The sequence below is a fragment of the Mesoplodon densirostris genome, chromosome 9 (assembly GCF_025265405.1).
Source record: "Mesoplodon densirostris isolate mMesDen1 chromosome 9, mMesDen1 primary haplotype, whole genome shotgun sequence".
Taxonomy (NCBI): Eukaryota; Metazoa; Chordata; class Mammalia; order Artiodactyla; family Ziphiidae; genus Mesoplodon; species Mesoplodon densirostris.
Window position 1 is genome coordinate 89,955,514 of NC_082669.1, and position 19,899 is coordinate 89,975,412.

At 58.3% G+C, this 19,899-nt stretch overlaps 1 protein-coding gene across 1 annotated transcript in view; it reads left to right on the forward strand.

Moving 5' to 3' along the window:
• SND1 (staphylococcal nuclease and tudor domain containing 1) overlaps window positions 1–15,598 on the forward strand; it is a 424,779-nt gene extending 409,181 nt beyond the window's left edge. The window contains exons 17-24 of the mRNA XM_060108309.1: window positions 1,217–1,405; window positions 6,561–6,702; window positions 10,065–10,188; window positions 11,091–11,160; window positions 12,163–12,276; window positions 13,049–13,252; window positions 14,846–14,890; window positions 14,998–15,598. Coding sequence (XP_059964292.1) covers window positions 1,217–1,405; window positions 6,561–6,702; window positions 10,065–10,188; window positions 11,091–11,160; window positions 12,163–12,276; window positions 13,049–13,252; window positions 14,846–14,890; window positions 14,998–15,063 — 954 coding nt within the window. The 3' untranslated portion in view covers window positions 15,064–15,598. The remainder of the gene's footprint in view (window positions 1–1,216; window positions 1,406–6,560; window positions 6,703–10,064; window positions 10,189–11,090; window positions 11,161–12,162; window positions 12,277–13,048; window positions 13,253–14,845; window positions 14,891–14,997) is intronic.
• The last annotated feature ends 4,301 nt before the right edge of the window (window positions 15,599–19,899 follow it).

Consider the following 19,899-nt stretch of genomic DNA (forward strand, 5'->3'; position numbering starts at 1 on the left):
CGCCTGCCCAAGCCGCCTCTGTCTGCTTATAGGGAGTCGTGTTCCGGGCATCTCTCCCTGCTGAGTCAGGGCTCCGCCAGGTGGGCGGGCTGCTCTCCTCTCCCCTCGCCCCTCGAACCTAGCCCTCTGCCCTTGGCTGCTGCCACTGGCTCCAGCCCAGGCTTCAGAGAATTCCCAGGTATTTAGACACTCATTTTATTGCTTAATCGAGCTTGAAGCCGTTCAAATTAATACAGGTTTTTACGTTTGTCAGCAAAGGCTTTTACAGGCCCCTTTAGCAGGAGAAGAAAGGTCAGGAGAGGATCAAAGAAGGAATTCCTCCTGGGCCTTTGCCTTCGTGAGGTGGGAGCAGAGTCCATGCCGGGTCTGGGGTCCTGGGTCTTGGGGAAGTCCTCAGGGGAGGAGGCCCGGGAGCCCTTGGGCTCTGCAGGGATCCTGCAGGGTCTGGGGATCCGCCATAGCACTCGGCCCCGAGGTCTGGACTGATGGTGGTGAGCACACCCTTCCAGTTACACTTTTTTAGGGATAACTTCCTGCTGGAATCACCCCCGAGCTGCCCCTGTGTGGTAGTGCACTTCCTGCCCACATCTCTCTGCTCACCTGTCCCCTTCCCTCCTCTCCTCACCTGGCTTTCATCCCACCTCTTTCATTACCTTCATTAAGCATTACTTCATTCAGCTCTTCCGGGAAGAACACAAGTTCCCCTCTCCTCGGGGATTGCCTTGTTCCCCCAGGGCCTGTCTTCAGGGAGGAGCTGGGGTTCACTGGGTGCTGAAGAAGAGTGGGATGTTCCCACAGCTATGGCCGCTGCCTGTCTCACCCCTGACCTTTATCTACATGCTTGGGCGCACGTGCGTGCACACACACACACAGAGCTTGCTTAAGCTAAGGAGAGTCGAGTTTACCCTAGTAGCTCTCTGCCAAGGGGAAGGGGAGGGGATGTGAGAAGAAAGGGGAGTTTTGAAGTTGCTTTGTCAGTGACGTATCTGTCAACAACGGTTCTGGGCTGCAAGAGGCTGAAAAGTATAGACCAGCTCACAGCACTCAAGTGAAGGGTTCTAAGAGGCTCCCACAAGCTCCTACTCTGCTTGACGCATCCTTCCAGCTACTCCTGTCCCGTGGAGTGACGGTGGTGGCAGCGGCTCAGGGCCACTGTCCTCCGCTGCCCACCCTGGGCCCCTGCTGCAGGCTGATGCCCCCTGTCTCTGCTCCCCAGGTGGAGGTGGAGGTGGAGGGCATGGACAAGGCTGGTAACTTCATCGGCTGGCTGCACATCGACAGTGCCAACCTGTCCGTCCTGCTGGTGGAGCACGCGCTCTCCAAGGTCCACTTCACCGCCGAGCGCAGCTCCTACTACAAGTCCCTGCTGTCTGCCGAGGAGGCCGCCAAGCAGAAGAAAGAGAAGGTAGGCTGTGGAACTGGGCCTGGCCTGGGAGGGGAGGCGGCTGCCCTCTCTCACCCTCCCCTCCACCCCCCATGCACCAGCACCGCAGTCTCCATACGACAGACAGAAGCGGTTCTGTCACCCCCTCAACTGAGTGACCCCGGTTGGCGTTGGTCTCAGACCCCATGTCAGGACCCCCACGCTGAGATGGCCCCGGACCCGCTCTGAGCACTCCCTGTTGGGCCAGCTCTGGTGGCCCTGGAGCAGGAAGCTGCCTGGAAGGTGACCTTGGAGCCCCTGGGCCTCAGGAGACCAGGAAGCCTGCCCTCCCCCGCCCTGCCCTCCGGTGCTCTCAGAGAGGCCGGTTGGCCTGCGGCCCACGTCTGAATTTCCTTCACATTGCCCTGCAGGGAAGCCCATTTTGGAAGCTGCCCCAGGAGATGCATAAAGCTGTTAGGACAGCAGATTTACAGCCCATCACTCTCTGCAGACACTGCATTGAGGAGACAAGGGGGGTGGGTCGGAAAGCAGCCTTTGGAAACAAATGGACGATTAGAGAACCCAGTGGTTTGGGTGATGGGAGCCGGGCTCGGCACCCCCCGCCCCCAGCCTGTCGCCACTGACTTACAGCCCAGCACCGATAATGGGGATAAATCAGCTGGCCACAATTTTTCAGGGCTTCTCTGAGTTTGAGGAGGATTTCATGGGACAGCCATGCTGAGCCATAAATTTGTTCCAGGAATAAACGTTTCTTTCCCCATGGGGCAGCCATCTGGCTTACAACTCGCCTCTGAGAGCCAAGGCCCAGACACCTGCCACAGGGAGGAGGGTCTTTGGGGCCCGGCAGGCTCCTCGTCCTCGCCCCACTCCGGATCTTCCCACCTGTCCTCTAAGAGAGGACACATCACTACCCCCAGGGGCCCGGTCCAGGACACCATCTTGGATCTCTGTGTATGTCTTATTCCCATCCCCTAGAGATTAGGGCAAGTGACCGATCCTACTGGAGGCTGAAGGACCCCAGGGAGAGGTGGCCCCAAAAGCCAAGACAGGTGAAAGGGACTGTCCATGACTTGGAGGAGTGAGCAGGCCACCACGGGGCCCCCAAGGAGATGTCCACGCTTCCTTGTCCCAGTTCTGCCCACATTAAACCCTCTCTGCCTAGACTGATGGGGAAGCCGACAGCCTTGGCTCCTGCAGCACAGGAGCTTCCTCTTGGCGTTCCTGTTTGTGGCAGCTGAGCTTAAGACTGCCACCTCCATGGGCCTCACGTGCAAAGGCTGAACGAGTTAACGGCTGGGTGTCAGTGTGGCAAGCACCGGCCTCTAAGGCCCAGATTCTGAAAGCATCTTTGCCCCCTGGCCCTGCTCTCTGGCTACTCAGCACCTGAGCTGAGAAGCTATCTCTTCAGATCTGAGTGATCTTCTACCCTCTGAGAGTAGAGACCCCAGAGGGACCAAGGAGAGGACAGAGAAGGGAATCTGGCCAAAGATGGAGGGTGGTCCCTTGCTTAGGTGCTCAACTGGGCATCACTGTTTACTACACAGTGGATTTGTCTGAAAGAACCCAAGTCATCATTTCGCGGGTGCCACGTGATGGTGCTGAGGAGTAATTGCCAGTGATTAATTACTTACTCAGGCTGTGTGGTTTTATTCCAGTCCAATTAAAATGCGGCGCACCACCCTCAGGGTGGGGGCCTGCCTGCCTCCTGGGTCCCTCTCCTGCACATCTCAGCCTCTTTGAGGATCCCGGGGTGACCTCACATGACTTGCCTCCTCCTGGTGGGGCCAGGACCCAGGAGTAGTGTGGGCAGAGCCTTGCAGCGGCCCTCAGAGTTAGCTGCACTCAGAGAAGTTGGTGGTCCGCTGGGGGACAGTAAACTATGTATCTGAGGTGTCCCCAGGATCCCCAGCCTTGCCCCACTGGTGACCCCATGAGAGCTGCCTTAGCTCTCGAGAGACAGGCACATCTGGGGTTAAAAGATCATCGTGGTACCTATGAGCTGACTGAGGAAAGTAATACAGAGAGATTTTGTGAGACAAGGAGCAAGCAGAAGTCTTAGGTGGGTGTGATTATATGCGAGTACATTTCTGAGCAGGCCTGTCTGGGGAAACCCCGCAGTGCTGTATTCCCAGCTCTGAGGATTTAGCTGCCTCCCTGCCAGGCCTAATTCCTCCCTGTGCCTTGCAGACACCTCTCCTCGTGAAGAGGCCAGTCAGGCCCTCCCCTTCCTCTGTAGGAGGCTGATGCAGGGCTCCCCCCTCCGCCTCCTTTAGGGATCCTGGACAGGTCTGAGGACCAAAGAGGGAGCCGCACATGGCAGCTGTCTGGACTGTTCCCCCATCGCCCTTCCCCCTTTGTGCCCCAGCACGGCCCTTGACAGGGCTCTGTTGGCCATTGATTGGCTTTTACTGAGCTTGGCTTCCCCGATGCGGGCTTGAAGGCCTCCACCACCCTGGCCCCATGCCAGCCCCACCTCCGGAGCCTCCTGAGCAGCGATATTAAATAGGATCTAGAAAGGAAAGGCTCCAGCCAGTGGAGCCTCGGTCCACACTGCCCATCGTTTGCCAGGAGGCGCGCCCAGGGCTCCCCAGGGAGGAGGGAGGGCCAGGGGCAGGGTGAGGACAGGAGGGGAGACAGCCTCTACTCCTGACCTGGCCCCGGGATGCAAAAGCGATCTGAGCAGGACAGGAAATGGCGCGACGGAGCAGCATGTAGCAGAGGAGGGAGGGGCTCCCCTTGCCCACTGCCCACTGCCCACTTGTGTCTGTAGCCAGGGCCATGGCGGGGTCACAGAGGGTGTCTTGCCGATGTGTCTGTCCCCTCCCTGCCCAGGTTCTGCAGGGGGCAACAGAAGCCAGTGTGGGCAAAGCAGGCCCTTGTTCTAAGGGTGGGGACCTGGGCGGCCAAGCCCATCCAGTTGACTGACTGCTTCCCACCAGGAAGCCACACTGACCAGCTTGGGAAGGGACCCCGCCCGGCTCCACGACTGAAGGGCCAAGCCCGTCCTCTCCTACAAGTGGAGCTCCTGCATCTGAGGAGGAGCTCTCCCTCTTCTGCCCTTTAGCAACCTGGTGCTTCCCGTGTCTTCTCACCTCAGGGGGCAGCAATATACACCCCTGTGCTCCCCTCCTGCTGCCCCGGCGGCTGTGGGACACCGGCGGGACTGGCCCGTTGCCGCCTCCTTGTAGGAGAGGGGCCTGAGGGCCAACCCGAGGCTTTGTTTGCATCATCCGTGACCTCTAGCCCCCTGCCTGCCCTGCACCTGCCAGGGAAGACGCTCCACCTCCTCTCTCCCAGGAGGAAACCTGACGCTGTCGCCTGAGGCACCTTTACTTGAGGAGTCGTTAGCAGTTTCTGCTCTCACCCCGTCAGTCTGTTCCTAATTCACCCACACGGAAGAAGAGCCTCCTTCCGTACAGCGGTACAGCCGAGGGAAGCCAGGTGGAGTTAGGATGGGGGCCCGCGCAGGAGGCAGTACAGGGGCCCTGCGTCTCCAGCCCGCTGCGTGCTCGGAAAGGAGGGAGCACGATGGGAGAGGGGAGGGCCGCCGACTTGGTCTGCAGCGGGTAGGGGCACCGAGTGCAGACAGATTGGAGGCTGGTGTGGTGGGAAAGGGGGGCAGAGGACAGACTGCTGGGTCAGGAGGGCCACTGCTGGGGAGGGGCCAGAAGTTCGGGCCCAGGTGACGTCTCTCCCATCCCTCTCCGCCCCCGTCTGGCAGCCTCCCCCCGGCTCAGAAAGTCCCTGTTGCTCATTCCAGTTCTCGGGGCCCTTGCCTCTCCTAGGGGAGGGACACACACGCGTGCCACATTAAAGGCAGGAGCATGGCCTCTGCGGGTGTGGCCCAAAGTGGGTCAGTAATTCCAGCCTTCCCGCCCTTCAGCTGCTTGCTTCCTGATGCCCCCAGGAGTCCGTGTGTCAGCTGCGTGATCATGTGGTCATACTCTACCATCTCTTGCAAGGGAAGAAAAGGCGACTCAGAAGGCATGTGACTTGACAAAAGTCACACAGCAAAGTAAAGGGCAAAATGAAAAGACCAGAGTCCACATCTCCCCACCTACAGCTTTCCCCGTTGCTCAGTACTACCTTTTGTGTCCAGAGGCCCAGTCACTGCCAAAATTCCCCTTGAAGAGCTCTAGGGCCAGGCCGCCTGTGTTCAAATCCTGGTTCTGCTACATCTTGCAAGCCTGTGTGCCTCAGTTTCTTCATTTGTAAAAACAGGGGTAATGTTTATACCTTTTCAAACGGTTGTCGTGAGGATTAAATGAGCCTAGTACTTGGATAACATTTAGTGTGGCACCTAGTAAGCATATAAGGTTTGGGCTAATATTTTATCACCACCCCACTCATTCCTGTGTGTGTGTCTGTGGGACCCCGTGTGCGGTCCAGTCCCCCGGACTCCCCCACCCCCTTTCCAGCACTCAGATGGAGAGCCACCTCCCTCCCCTGCTATGACAGGCCTCACTACTGGGATAATCTCCTGGCCGCAGGATTGGATTTGACGTGCTGTCACCCCGAATCAGCTTCTGAGCCGCTACAACCCTGACAGTGCAGGGCTAGGGGAGGAAGGGAGAGGGAAGGGTGGAGGGGCGTGGCCCAGCTTCTGAGCCGGGGTCAGAGCAGCCTGCTGGAGGTGAGAACACAGGCATCCTCGCACAGTGGCAGCCCTCGCCTCCGCGGCCCAGGGCTGTCACTTGGAGAGCCTCAGGAGCGCCTGTGGCCCTGTGACAGTGGGAGGGCCTGGAGAGTTCAGAGTGACCCCCGCAGGGTGGTATGAGGGAGGGCGATGGGGACCCAGCACCACTCCAGCACCGAGGTTCTCACACGCTGGTATGCGTGAGAATGGGAATCCCTGGGGAGACTTTGGTTTTGACTCACTTTTCCTGGGACCCTGAGAGCACATCCTGATTCGGCAGGCTGGGGTGGGACCCAGGCACCTACGTTTTCAGTAAGCTCCCCAGTTGCTTCTGACGCTTGTCAGAGCCGCTGGATGGGATGTGCTCTCCCCACCCCCGCCCAGAGGTAGGAGGGTTCCAGGGGCTCATCCTGTGGTGACATCACCTCCACACTCACCCGCCGGGGCAGTGATTCCCCCCCTGCCCGGAGCCCCTTTCCTGGCACCCTTTCTGACTTCACTTCCTCATCCCCTCCTCCCCTGTGCTGACCGCACACGCAGGTCTGGGCCCGCTACGAGGAGCAGCCCATGGAGGAGGTGGCGCCCGTGCTGGAGGAGAAGGAGCGCTCGGCCAGCTACAAGCCAGTGTTTGTGACTGAGATCACCGACGACCTGCACTTCTACGTGCAGGATGTGGAGACGGGTGAGCGCACAGGCGCGGCCCCTCACGGCTGCTGGCATGACCTGGCCCGCCTCAGGGCCCCTCTGTCCAGTGGGAGGGAGGGACACAGCCCAGGGCTTCCGGGGGCCTCCCCGAATAGCCTGCGGCTGCTGCCTACCTCCCGGGCCCCGAGGTCGTTTTATCAGCTGCAAGTGACCCCGGAGCGGGCGAGGCTGAGCAGGTCCTCTGAGGACTGGTGAGATAACCAGTTTTGTCTGGGTGGTGCTCAGAGACTCTTAGGTAATTGTTTTAGTCCCAGACACCCCTGGCAGGGCTGGGCAGGAGGACTTGTAGCCCTCAGAGTGTATCAGGAAGCAACGGACAGATTGTCTCTGTGTGGTCGGGAAGCACAAGCCAGCTCTGCTAAGTGCCTCTCCCCCTCAGCTTCCGTGGGAGGCGAGGAGGGGGAGCCTGGGCTTGTCTCTGCTGGGGTTTCTCCTTCTCCACAGGTTGCCACAGCCCTGAGTGGTAGCCAGTTGCCATGGTAACTGGCAGCACGCTAGGGGAAGTCATCCCCAGAAGGTCTTTCTGAAGGACCCTCTCTCTCCACCCTCTTCCTTCCTCCTGCCCTCAAGTGCAGCGCACCGTGGCCAGGGTCCCCTCGGCAGAGACCTCAGGCTTCTGGAGGAGAGAGGGAAGTAGAGCCGGCTCTCCCAGCAGCTGCGCTGGGGCCCCTCCAGCCCAGCTTCCCACCTTTACTCCCTTCACTGTCGCCATCCTGACCTCCCTCCTCTCGTTGCCACCCTCTGCAGGGAAACGTTTTAGTTGAGGTCAGAGGAAAAAGCTCTCAGAGCCAGCTCTCGGTCCACAGAGCCAGATCCTTGCAGGGCGGAGGGGGCTGAAGGCGTCGGTGGCACTGGAGACAGCCCCATAGGTGGCAGGGTGTGGCTGTGCCCACCCTCCCCGGCCCCACCCCCAGGCCCACTCCAGATTGTCAGCAGCCTCGCCTCAGCCACCTCCCCTCTAATGATATTTCCCAGGCAGGTACCTGCTCTTGTGGCAATGTCATTTCACCGGGAAAGACTGATCATCTCGAGCCCTGGGCTGGCTGTACTTGGGAGGGGAGCGAAGCCAGGGAGGGGCGGAGATGGAAATGATGAGCCTGGAGGATTCGGTTCTCTTGTGGCCAGCTGTAATCCTGGTGGGAGGGGGCCCAGCCTTTGCCTTGGGACTGAAGCCGGGAGGGGGCCTCCAGGTTGGGTGGTGTGGAGTGGGGGGAGTCTGGGTGGTGGTCCAGGTAGGAAGGAGAGCTATTCCTAAGCACAGGAGCCAGCGAGAATGGCCCTTGGAGAGCTTGGGGAAAGGGAACTCAAAGAAGACCCTGCCCAGGGTACCCCGGCTCCCATGCAGGCTCCACCGGGCCTCTGGGTCCTGCTGGGTAGACCTGCCTTGAGTAAGAACAGGCCCCGGCGTCTCCAGGAGACAGAGCTTGAGGGTTCAAGGCCTCTGCCCGCATACTGTCTGTGATCTCAGAGGCTTCCTGTGCCAGCTCTGTACCCCGCCTGGCTGTCTCTGACTGCTCTCGGAAGCCAGGACGCTGCCCTGAGCGGTAGCCAAGGCAGACAATAGGGAGAGAAAGAGAACTTGGGGGAAACCGTGTATTGTTGGAAGATTGGAGGAGCGAGTGAGGTGCTGTGTGGCACGCCACCTGGATAGGTGTAGGCTCCAGAGAAAACCCTGCCTTCCATCAGATCTGTGACAGCGAACCTCAGCGTACACAGCCTCCCTCTCCTGCAACCTTTTACCCCTCTTGGAGGCAGGGACATCCTCTGGCCCTGTTTCCCTTCTCTTAATTAAAGCCTGCCTTCGGGAAGGATCTGGTGAAATGACGAACACATTGCCATTGGCTCTAAATGACCAACCGGGCTCTGTGTAAGGGCTTCCCAGAGGGCTTTGCCTGTTCGCAGAACTGTTGCCTCGGAGCAAAATAATAATAATAATAATAAAAATAGACCAAGTATGGCAGGACCTTGCCTGTGTAGAGGTAGCTTCTTAGTCCCTGAAATTTTACTGTCTGGGCAAGGAACGCAGGCGCAGGAGAACGGAGGGTTTATTGCCGGGCGGGGGGAGGGCAGCGCCTTCAGAAAAGTCCCTGAAACCGTCCTGTGAACACCGGCATGGGGGCCCGAGAGTGTGGACAGGGTGCGCGCCTGCGGGCCCCTCTTCAGCACTGCGATCATCAGGCACCCTGCACAGGGGGCTTTACTGGGTCTCTTGAGAGTAAGCAGAACCGAATGAGCTATGGTCTGTGCCGTGAAGGAGCTCCCGGTGTAGTGGCAGAAACATAAACCAGACGGGGATGGACAAGGCCCACTGTGACAAGCGTACCAACGGCCGTCATGTCTCAGGCCCCTGTAACAGAGTGGCCGGGGGCCCTGAGGATGGGGGGCGAGTCCTTCACCACCACCAGCCGCCCTCGCCTCAGAGAGGGAAGGGGGAGCAAAGGGCCTGCTGAGAGCTTGAGTCGGGCCCAGAGGGACGCAAAGGAGAAGCCACTGGGGGCTGATGCTCAGCAGAGTAGTGATGAGGGGCTGTGGCAGGAAGGAGCCAGGGGAGGGCACTGAGAAGACCTTGGGGGTTGCCACACCCAGAGAAAAACAGACCAGCAGCAGGGACCGATGACCCAGGGGCAGTGGTTCGGGAAAGACAAGGCAGGGAAGGGGTCTCCCTCCCCCGAAAGGAGGAGGGCAGTGAGTTGGCCTGGGAGGGTGGGAGCCCAGCCTGGCAGCACTTGGAGGTTCAATTCAGCATGTGTCTCACGGGGCGCATCAGGTTAGAGTGTCCACATTGGAATAGACTGAGACTGGGCCCTGCTGCCAGAACTGTTCCCCGCCTTGCACGGCGCAGATTCTGAGCCCCTTTCCTTGTCCAGGGTCGTGTGGGGCCCATCCTTCAGCTCCACTTTTGCCCCCAGGAGACGTTGCAGAGAGTGGCTGCTGTCCGTCACCGCCTCTGTGGCCCAGGCCAGGGCCCGCCCTGGTAGTAATGGAGAAGGCTGGCTGGCCTTGGCCTTGCTTAGTGTCCACTTATTTCCTCTACCTCCTAAACCAAAGCCCAGGAACATTCCCTAGGGCATCTCTGGCCATGGCCAGTAGATTGGAGAGCTGAGACTGGAAGACTGGGTGCCTCTAAGGCCTGAAGTGTCAGCAAGATACTGTGAAACCTCCTCGACCAGGGACCAGAGAGGACTTCCCTGTGGGACGGGGGCAAGCCAGTGCCGCGGGCACCCTACAGCATTCCACATCCTGCCCACTCCCCAGGCTCATCTGCCTCCCCAGCCCCATCTAGAGATGATACTCCAAGGTACATGGCACCCAGGTCTCACTCCCTGTTCCTCCCCACAGGCACCCAGTTGGAGAAGCTGATGGAGAACATGCGCAATGACATCGCCAGCCACCCTCCCATCGAGGGCTCCTATGCCCCCCGCCGGGGCGAATTCTGCATTGCCAAATTTGTAGATGGAGAATGGTAGGCCCCCTGGACCTGACCAAGGCAAAGAGTCTAAAGTAGGAGCAGCAGCAGTTCTGTCCCCAGGGCCCAGGCCTGCAGAGCCACTAGCCAGACTTCAGGCATTTGCCGTAGTGGCCGGCTTTCCACTGGATGCTTGTTCTTGACCTTGGCCAGCTCTCCGGAGTGGCCCTCTTTGTTGCCCACAGCCCGTTTGCGGCCTGCGCTTTAACCCGTGGTTTTTCTGCAGTCAGCCTCTGGCGTAAAGAAGTGTCCCTCCTTCTCTCTCCTGGCCTACTCCTTTGGGGAAGCCCTGGCTGGCTGGAGCTCTCCAACACCCCCCTCACCCCACACAGGAAAAATGACATCAGGGCGGGGGTAGGGGGCGGGGAGAGGGCAGAGGCTGGTGCTCAGTGAGCCTGGACCAGCCGCCACCCTCCACCCCAGCTGCCTGGGACGTGAGCGGCAGCGCTCACAGGCTGCAAGAAGGTCACTTCTGTCTGATCTACCAAGCGTGGGGCCCATGGCTTTCCCAGGGTGACGAAGTGATGTGGATGCGTTCCCTGCTGTGGCCTCCCAGGCAGATCTGCCGGCTAATTACAGCTGCTGTTTAGTGTGCTGGGTTTAAACAGCAGGCATCAATCTAGTCATTAGTCTTGTCGCTTTATGCCCCAAGGACACATTAATCTGCTCCACACGCTGCCCTCTCCCTCTGCTCCCAGCTATGCTCTGATTCCATTAAATGGTGGCCACAGCACCCTGAGCTGTGGAGTCCGAGAACTGCCCTTTGTGACACCCATGGGTGTTCACTCTGAGCCCTGGGCAGGGAAATGCTGTAGCCCCTGCCCTGCCACTGCTGGCGCTCCAGGGAGACCGGCCTCCTCGGGGCTGTCCCTTGAGTTCTGCCCGTGATGCCACTGCAGGTACCGCGCCCGAGTGGAGAAAGTCGAGTCTCCTGCCAAAGTACACGTCTTCTACATCGACTATGGCAACGTGAGTGCGGGGGCCAGGAGGTGGACGAGTGCGCAAGGGAGGGGCCCCAAGTGCCACCAGGGACCCTTCAACATAGTAGGCCCCTAGGTCAAGTCCATCTGCCCTCTCCAAGGTCCCTCTGAGCTTTAGACTTCCTCCCTCCCTGACGGAATGGTGAGCGTGTGGGCCTCTCTCCTGTTCCTCTAACAGGCCCGTGAGTGACTGGGCAAAACTGGTATCTCTGGTCCGAGGCCTTTGAGCACTGAGTGGTCCTCTGTCCAGGCCCAGCAGCCACAGCCCCGGTTCCTCTGAAGAGTGGGTCCCCGAAGGCCCCTGGTCCACGTGCTCAACTGGGTCCTTGTGTGCTGATCCCCAGCACATCCCAAACCCAGGCTTGCTGGGAGGGGGCTGGTACCCCTGGGAGAAATGCCCCTTGGGCTGGGCCTGGGAGCCTCCCAGCAGTAAGCAAGACAGAATGCTGTCATTCAGAGCCATGCCGCTCCTGAGGACTAGTGTGGAAGGGCCGTTAATAGAAAGCCCATAGCTGGGCCACACTCCCACCTTACCACCCGGGAAAACACAGAGGAAGTGGTCTTGCCAGGCTGGGGTTGCCCCACACACCTGAGCCAGAAGCACTAGCAGGCGGGGCACTGCCTGGACCCTTGTCTTGGAGCGCTCTTCCAGCCAGGGCCCCCCCAGCCTGTGGGAAAGGGGTCAGGGAGCCCATGTCACAGCGGGAAGGTATTGGGGGAAAGTGGAGACAGTGATTAGAGTTGAGCTACCAGGTTGGGTATACAGTAGGAGCTACTAGGTGTGCCACCACCAGGCCCAGCTTCCCACCTCCCAGGCTTCGCGGACTGGGCGAGTCCGTGTATGTGGCTACTTGGAAACGAGCCCTGGGGGATGGGGCGGGGGATGGAGGCCCTGAGTTAGAATCCCTAGGGGCCTGGCCGTGCGAGTTGTCCCCCGAGAGCAAGGGAGCTCCGAGTGTGTGATGCTGTTGGCCTGGTGTGTCCTCTGCAGAGAGAGATCCTGCCGTCCTCCCGCCTGGGCACCCTGCCACCTACCTTCAGCACTCGCGTGCTGCCAGCCCAAGCCACGGAGTATGCCTTCGCCTTCATCCAGGTGCCCCAAGACGTGAGTCTCCGCGCCTTCCTTCCTCTCAGCGGGGACTGTCCCGTGACACTCAGACTGCTGCAGTCCCAGCACGTATCTGCACGAAGGAAACCCAGCCCCGTCCTGGATCCCACCCCTCCCTCACCCTAGCCCCCTCTCACGGGGCTGAGCCCCCAGCGCGTCCCTGGTTAGTGGCCACTGTCTTTAGCCTCTTGGGCTCTCGGCTGCAGTGGTCTCCCAGCACTCCTTCCAGGCTCAGACGATGCCGCCAGAAGTAACTGCCCCCAAACAGCTCTGACCATGTCACACCTCTGGCGAAAATCCTCCACTGAGGTCCCACTGGCTGATGGGAGGAGTAGAAACAATGGTGACGGTCTGTGAGTCACGGGAGAGAGGGGCGTGGCCAAGGAGGTTGAGGGAAGGTGGCATCGGAGCCTCTGAGCTGGCTCTTGAGAAACGGGGGGCCTTGTGGGCCAGGGCACGTTGGGCGAAGACTGGTCCAGCAACCGCAGCCGGGTGTCGGGGGCCCTGCGGGCAGCAGCAGGAGATGTCAGGCCCTGTCTGCCTGGGCAGGGAGGTTATTCTTCGTGTTGTGGGCGGGAGGGGCTGTGGGCAAGGGGGCCCTTCATGTCCAGAGCCTGTTTCCTCCCTCGCTGGGGACTAAGCAGGGAGTGAGGTGATGCCGGCACGTGCTGGGCAGACTTCCTTGAAGTCCGTGAACAGGACCCGGGGCCCTCATGGCTCATGGCTGGCGCTCGCCTCTCACGCTGACCGGGGTGTGTCCCTGCCGCAGGAGGATGCTCGAACAGACGCCGTGGACAGCGTGGTGCGAGACATCCAGAACACGCAGTGCCTGCTTAACGTGGAGCACCTGAGCGCCGGCTGTCCCCACGTCACCTTGCAGTTTGCCGACTCCAAGGGGGACGTGGGGCTGGGCTTGGTGAAGGAGGGATTGGTCATGGTGGAGGTGCGCAAGGAGAAACAGTTCCAGAAGGTGGTACGTGCTGCGGATGTGGGGTGTCCCTCGCGCCTCCCACCGCCGTCACAGGGGGACTGGGAGGGGACTGCACCGGGAGCCAGAGGGGCAGCTCCACCGTCTTGCTGCTCCTGTTGGGGGAAGATAATGGATTTGGGTTTGTTGGGGTTTAAAATTTAAAAAGCTAATTACATCCCAAATTAATTGGCTGCTGGTTTGGCTGAAAACACAGCTGCAAACTGGAGCGGAAGGTTTGCCTTTGCCCGCACCCCCGGTGACAGGCCAGGAAGCTCTGCCGGGGGTGGCGTGGAGAAGGTCACAGCCTGCTGTGCTGTCTCTCCCGTCCTCACTTGCTCCTCTCCCAGTCCATGACCAGCTCCCAGCACTCAGCGCCACTCTGCCACGACACCCCTCCAGCCTGTTTGGAGAGGCGCAGTGCTTAGAGCTGGGCCTGAGCCCCGCCTCCCTCGTTCATGAGACATCTGGCCCTAGAGATCAGCCTTTGGAAGCCTGAGTCTCCCATTCATGACGTGAGGAGAGCACAGCCGGCCCGGATGCTCCATAGGGTGGACCATGAGGATCGGGGGCTGACACCTGGGAAACCTCCTTGCACTGCTCATTTGTTGATCACGAGGACCAGGCCTCTCCCACTCAGCCCCGTTCCCATCCCAGTTTCCCCCAGCCTCTCCCCACGACATGCCAGCCTCGAGGGATGGGCCAGGCCGGTGGGAAGCTCGTGCCCTTCTGCAGCGCCCAGCTCCCCCACACTCCTGAGTGGAGGGACACGAGCGGCAGGGTTGAAACCAGTGTTCTCTGTCCACTGTGCCCTTGCTTCCCCTTCTCCCCCGTCTCTTGCCTTTCCTCTGTTCCCACATAACGATTGGTGGTTTGTGGATCCATGGCTCTGGTTCTGCAAGTTAATTAACTCATTTGGAACAAGACCTCAGTGTGAGTCACTTCTGTGCCTCATCTGGACAGGAGGGGCCTGACCGAAGTCTTCCCCCCAGTGTCCTAGATCACTCCTAGGAGTTAGCTTAAGTTTCCCTATAAAATTGGAGCTCTTAGTGTCCACCATACGAAGCTACCCATAATGTCGCTGGTGTCTAGAAACACCTAATGTATTCATTCATTCACTTACTCACTCTTTTAGTAAATATTTACTGAGGACCGACAGGTCTCAGTGAACAAGAGACAACGTTCCATGGAGCTTACATTCAAGCATGAGGAGACAAAGAAGAAAATAAATATAATAAGTCAACAAAATTAAATGTTAGACGATAAGTGCAATGGAAAAAGGGAAAGTAGAAGTAAAGACAGGGACTCAGGAGTATGTCAGAGGGAGTGGTGGTGATTTTAAATGGGGTCATTTGAGGCCTCGTTAAGAAGGTGATACTTGACCAAAGACGTGAAGGGGCAGGATGGGTCGCCAGGTGGACAGGAGGGGAAGCGTGTTTCAGACGGGTGAGACAGCCAGCATGGAGAGTCGAGAAACAGCCAGGAGACTGTGACTCTGCACTTGGATTTTCCTTGGAGGGAGCTGGGGACCCGGTGAGCAGGGCAGTGATGTGACCTGGGCCTCACCCTGACCACCCCTGTGTCCTCTTCTCCCGCCAGATCACAGAATACCTGAACGCCCAGGAGTCAGCCAAGAGCGCCAGGGTGAGTTTTTGCCTCAGGAGCCCCAGAGGGTGCTGAGACAGGGGCTTGGCCGTTTGGGTCCCAGCAGGTCCCACCTCCCTGAAGAGCCATTTTCTGTTTTCTCGCAGCTGAACCTGTGGCGCTACGGAGACTTCCGAGCCGATGACGCAGATGAGTTTGGCTACAGCCGCTAGGGAATCGGGTCTGGCCCCCAGCACCGCTCACGCCAGTACCTCTTCCTCTGCCGGGAGGGGGTTTTCAGCTCCAGACCTCAAATTGGGGGCATAGATTGGGTCCAGCTTTGCTTCAGTGTATAGGAATGTCTTGTAGGGTGGCATCTGGGCTGGGGACGGGGGGTGGGGGGAGTCCAAGGCTTGCAGGGGACAGGCCACTGTCTTCTGCGAGGACAGGCACTGCCATCCGCCGTCTCTCCCAGCTGATTTTGTTTCTCTCTGGGGGTTTGTTTTCTAAAACTTGTCCTCAGATCAGGAAGAAACATGAAAGACTTTGTCCTATGGAGGGCATGATCCTGGCACCCAAGGCCAGCTGGCACCCCACTTCTATCCCAGACTCCCCTTTCCCCAGCTCTCTGTCCAGCTGTTGATTATGTGATTCCTCTGATACGTCCGTCTCAAATGCCAGCGTGTCCACGCCTGCCCCTTTGCTAGCCCTCCCCATTTCTGTATTTAAAGCTTTTGAGGCCCAATAAAATAGTACATGCTGTCTGCAGCCCTTATTGGTCATGGTGGAGGCCAGAGCCCAGGGTTTCGTCAGCCCCAGACAGGAGGAGACCTGGGCACTTGAATGACCCCTGAGGTCTAATCCATATGCCTGGCCACACCCCCTAGAAACATAGCCAGTCATGGGAAGCAGGGCAGGCCTTCAGAGTTCCAAGAAACTCCTGGGGCCTGGTGGGCGTACCTGACACCATGGCCATCATGCAGAAGGCTGGGGATCTTCTCTTTTGACTCATCTGCACGTGGCTGCCCTCAAGAACCTTAGCAGCTCGGCAAGCAGTGCCCAGGATACTCCATGCAGGAAAGGCCAGGCTCGGTCCTGCCAGGCCCAGGCGGGAAGTTGCTGGGCCTGTCCTTTGGCAGGACCCACCAGAGCCCCAACAAGGGGCCAGAAGGGACTTGGCCGAGGGAGATGAGGTGATTTCCCTCTCCCTGCTGTAACAGAAGGAAAGACTAATGCCAGATAGGCTGGCACAACATGTGTTAAGGTCAGTGGCCCCTGGTCCCTGCCCAGCTCCCTCCAGCTGGAGAATGGAGCTGGAGGATGGGGGCTCCGAGAGGGGTCTGGGCAGCATGCTGAGGAGAGCTCGTCTCCCCAGGTTAGCTCTGGGTCTGTTTGACTTGACAAGGTGTCCCCCAAGTCCTCCAGGTGGAGCTGGCCATGGAGCTCAGAAACCCCAGGCTCCTCCTAGCCCCTGAGGGGGGAGCCCTGAGAGCGGCCACCGTGGTGTGTTCAGTGAGGGGCCTGCGTGCTTCTCAGGGCACGAAAGCAGGTGTACGCGTGTTGGGGGCTCACCACTCCATCAGCTGCAGTGTCCAGGGGACCTGCCCGTTCTCCCAAACCCCAGGGCCCCACCCTTGTGGCTCTGACCTTCCCAGGCACATACTCTGGTGTCACATGGTGGCCCGTCTTCTTGGCAGCCCCACTTGCCCCCCCACATTCTGATCTGGGGTGATGCTCCAAGCTGCCATGTAAGATTGGTTCTTTGGTCAAGTCTTTGGGGAAAGTCAGTGGAGGTGATGGGGCCTGGCTGGCCAGCTCTCATTCCTAAACAAGGTCCTGGACCCCAGAAAATTCTGGCTCCTGGCAGTTTTGCCCCACACCCACTCATTCAGGCCCAGGGGTCACGTGGGGTTCTATCCAGGACTCCTGTCTTCCTGTACTCCTGTCTTCCTATACTCCTGAAGCAGGGCAGGCCTTCAGAGCTCCAAGCAACTCCTGGGGCCTGGTGGGTGTACCTGGCACCATGGCCATCATGCAGAAGGCTGGAGATCTTTTTTGCCTCATCTGCACACGGCTCCCCTCAGGGACCTCTGGGTTGGTCAGAACGAGTGTTTATGCTCCTCGAATCAGAACCTCCTTATGGTCCAGTAAACTGTTTTCCATGACTCCGTACAGCCCCTGTGCGGCCCGAGAAGTCTGCAGGAACGGGTGTGAGTCTCTCCATCTGTCTCCACTCCCGGGGAAGCTGTTCTGCCCCCGCAGGCAGGCCCACTCCCACCACGGTCTCTCATTTTATTTTTCTCCATCGTGGAGGCTGGTCATGGAAAAGAAAATGCCCCTTTCACCCATTTCTCTACCTCCTGGTAGGGCCCAGAGGTAGGTCGGTGTGTATTCATTTGAACGCGATTGGCAGAGGGGCGAGATGCCAGCTCACTCTTTTGTAAAAGGGTCTGAAGTCATCTCACTGTCTTAACAGTTGCCTTGGTTACATCTGTGCCCAAGGATAAACCCTTCATGGTTCTCCAATTGAAATGATGCCTGAGCCTTCCCACTTCTGACTTGCTTTCTCCAAGGCTGATTTAGACAAAGGTCAGAATATTCACCAGGCCAGAAGGCCCTGCTGCTGCTGGTTTTGGCCCCAGCTCAGTGTTACTCTGTTTGCCACATTGATTGAGTTCCTGAGGTCTGCCCTGGGCAGGGCTGGGACCAGGGTGAGGCGAGCCAGGCACCTAGGGTGCAGAATATAAGGAGGCACTCAAGAGTGTGCAGGTGCATTGGCGTATTTTGTTTGCATCCCCAGTTGAGGCCAGTCAGCACCCGCACTTGCACAAGTAGCACCAAAAAAAAAAAAAAAAAACCTCTCCAAAGGCCCTTCTGCTAGAGTTGCAAAACATGGCTCTTGGTGTCAGGATCATAAGCTCTGCCTTCCCATCCACCTTTCCAGTTGAACAACAGAATCTTTTGAGCACCTATCATTCATCCATCCATCCATCCATCCATCCACCAAACACGGATTAAGACCCAGCAGCACCGGCACAGCGATGGGTCCAGTGAGTGCCAAGACCACCCCCACGGGCTCTCGGAGGCGTGGCAGTCTAGGTGCGGAGGAGGAACCAGATGCTGAAACACCCATAACAAGCCACGGCAGTGGCAGCGCACGAGGATGAGGGACTGAGGCCCTCGCCTGGTGGCTGGGGAGGCATCACAGAGGAGGAGGGCCGAGTTGGGCTAATGGATGGCAGGAGAGCAGCACGGCTAACCTGGGCAGGCTCTGGAAGTTTCCCAGTCTCTGAGGGCTGATGCTGCAGACTCTAGGGTTTAGACTAGCCACTAGGGAGAAGTACTGCTGCCCGAGACCCCTCCCCAGTGACTCATCTCCCTCCTCCCGGCCAGTGGGCAGGACCAGTAGGGAAGGCAGGCAGTGGAGGGAGGGGCTCGCACGGCTGCCTCCACTTTATTTATTGGTTTGATTATTTCTCCATCCCAGGGAGAGAGTCAGTGGACCCTTTTTCTTGCTTTAGCCCATGTTGGGAAGAGGGAGGGGCTGGAGAACTGGTGCCTCGAGAGTGGTTATTGATGTCCTAATTACAAGAGGATGCTAATTTAATTTGAACCTAATTACAGTGCACTACCCTGGATGGCATGTGTTTTAATAATTAACGCCCTTCAGTTGCGTAGGAGTGTAATAATATTTACACAGGGTTGGCCAGCAGCCTGGGGAGGCAGGCCAGGGGCCCATACGCCACCCTCCCCCCGGTCAGCTTGGCTGCTAGCAGGTGGGGAGGGTGGCACGTGAGCCTTGGTTGGCTAGTGTCTCATCAGCCTTCCCAGGGAACATGCGTGGGCCTCATTTCCAGCCACTTCCTCGACCCAGCAGGCCGCTCCGCTCTACGGGGCACCAGGCCGGAAGTCTGAGATACATCGCAGCCAGCCCCTCCCCTGCCCCTCACTGTGTGCTACCTCTGCCTGCCCAGGCCCATCCTAGGGAAGGGATTGTTCAGGGGGAAGGGAGGAGAGCTGCTTGGTTTTTCTTCTCTTTTTATTGGTAACACTTGTAAGGAAATATACATTCAGAAAGGTGCACAGATTGTAACTGTGCAGCTCAGGTTTTCACAAAGTGAACGTAGCCACGTAAACACACGAAACCTAGAACATCACCAGCCCCTCATAAGCTTGCCCCTCAGTCACTATCACCCCCAAAGGCGGCTCCTGTTTTATCCCAGTGGATGAATTTCGCCTGTTTTGCATGTTTAGTTTTGTTTTTTGGTTTTGCCTGGGTTTGAATTGTACGTAAGTGGAGTCGTGCAGTATGTATCCTTACGTGCCTGCCTTCTCTTGCTCAGCTTGTCTGGGAGGTTCATCCTATTTACATTAGCCTTAGCGTGTGCATTCTCATTTCTGTGCGCTCCACTGTGTGAAGATACTACTCTTTGGTGGTTGTAAAGAACTGAGATGCTCAGCAATCTGCCAGAGCCAGAACTATGCCAGTCCCTAAAGGGGAGATCTGCTCACCCTAATTATACAGCTGGGGGACAGGAGGTGACACATTTTGAGAAGGGGTAGCAAGATGACAGGGCAGGGCGGTTCCACCCACCACAAACCCAGGACAGCGTGGTTGCCGGCGTGCGTCCCAGGCCCGGCCTTTCAGAGCTCTCAGCGGTGGGGAAAGGGTCTATTAGCAAGTTCTAGAAGCCAAGCAGAAAAACCAGGGGTTTAAGAGATGGTCAGAGGGAACTTCAGTGTCTCTACCCAGACGTCTCGCTAAGTCACTGCTTCTCTAAGTGTGGCTGGCAGACCAGCTACCTCAGAATCACCTGGGGCGCTTGTTAAAATGCAGCTTCCGAGAATAGTGCCAGGACTATATTGGGAATGGGGGTGGGGTGAGTGAGCTCAAGCCTCATCTGTCATCACAGGAAGACAATGGGTGATGTTTGAAGTTGATAAAACAAGAACTGGCCTATTGTTTAGCAATAAGATGGTAGCCACCAAAAGATCCAAAATAGATGATTAAAAGCGGTTGCCTGTAGGTAGCACAACTGGAAGTGGGGAGTGTATCTTCTTATAAATCC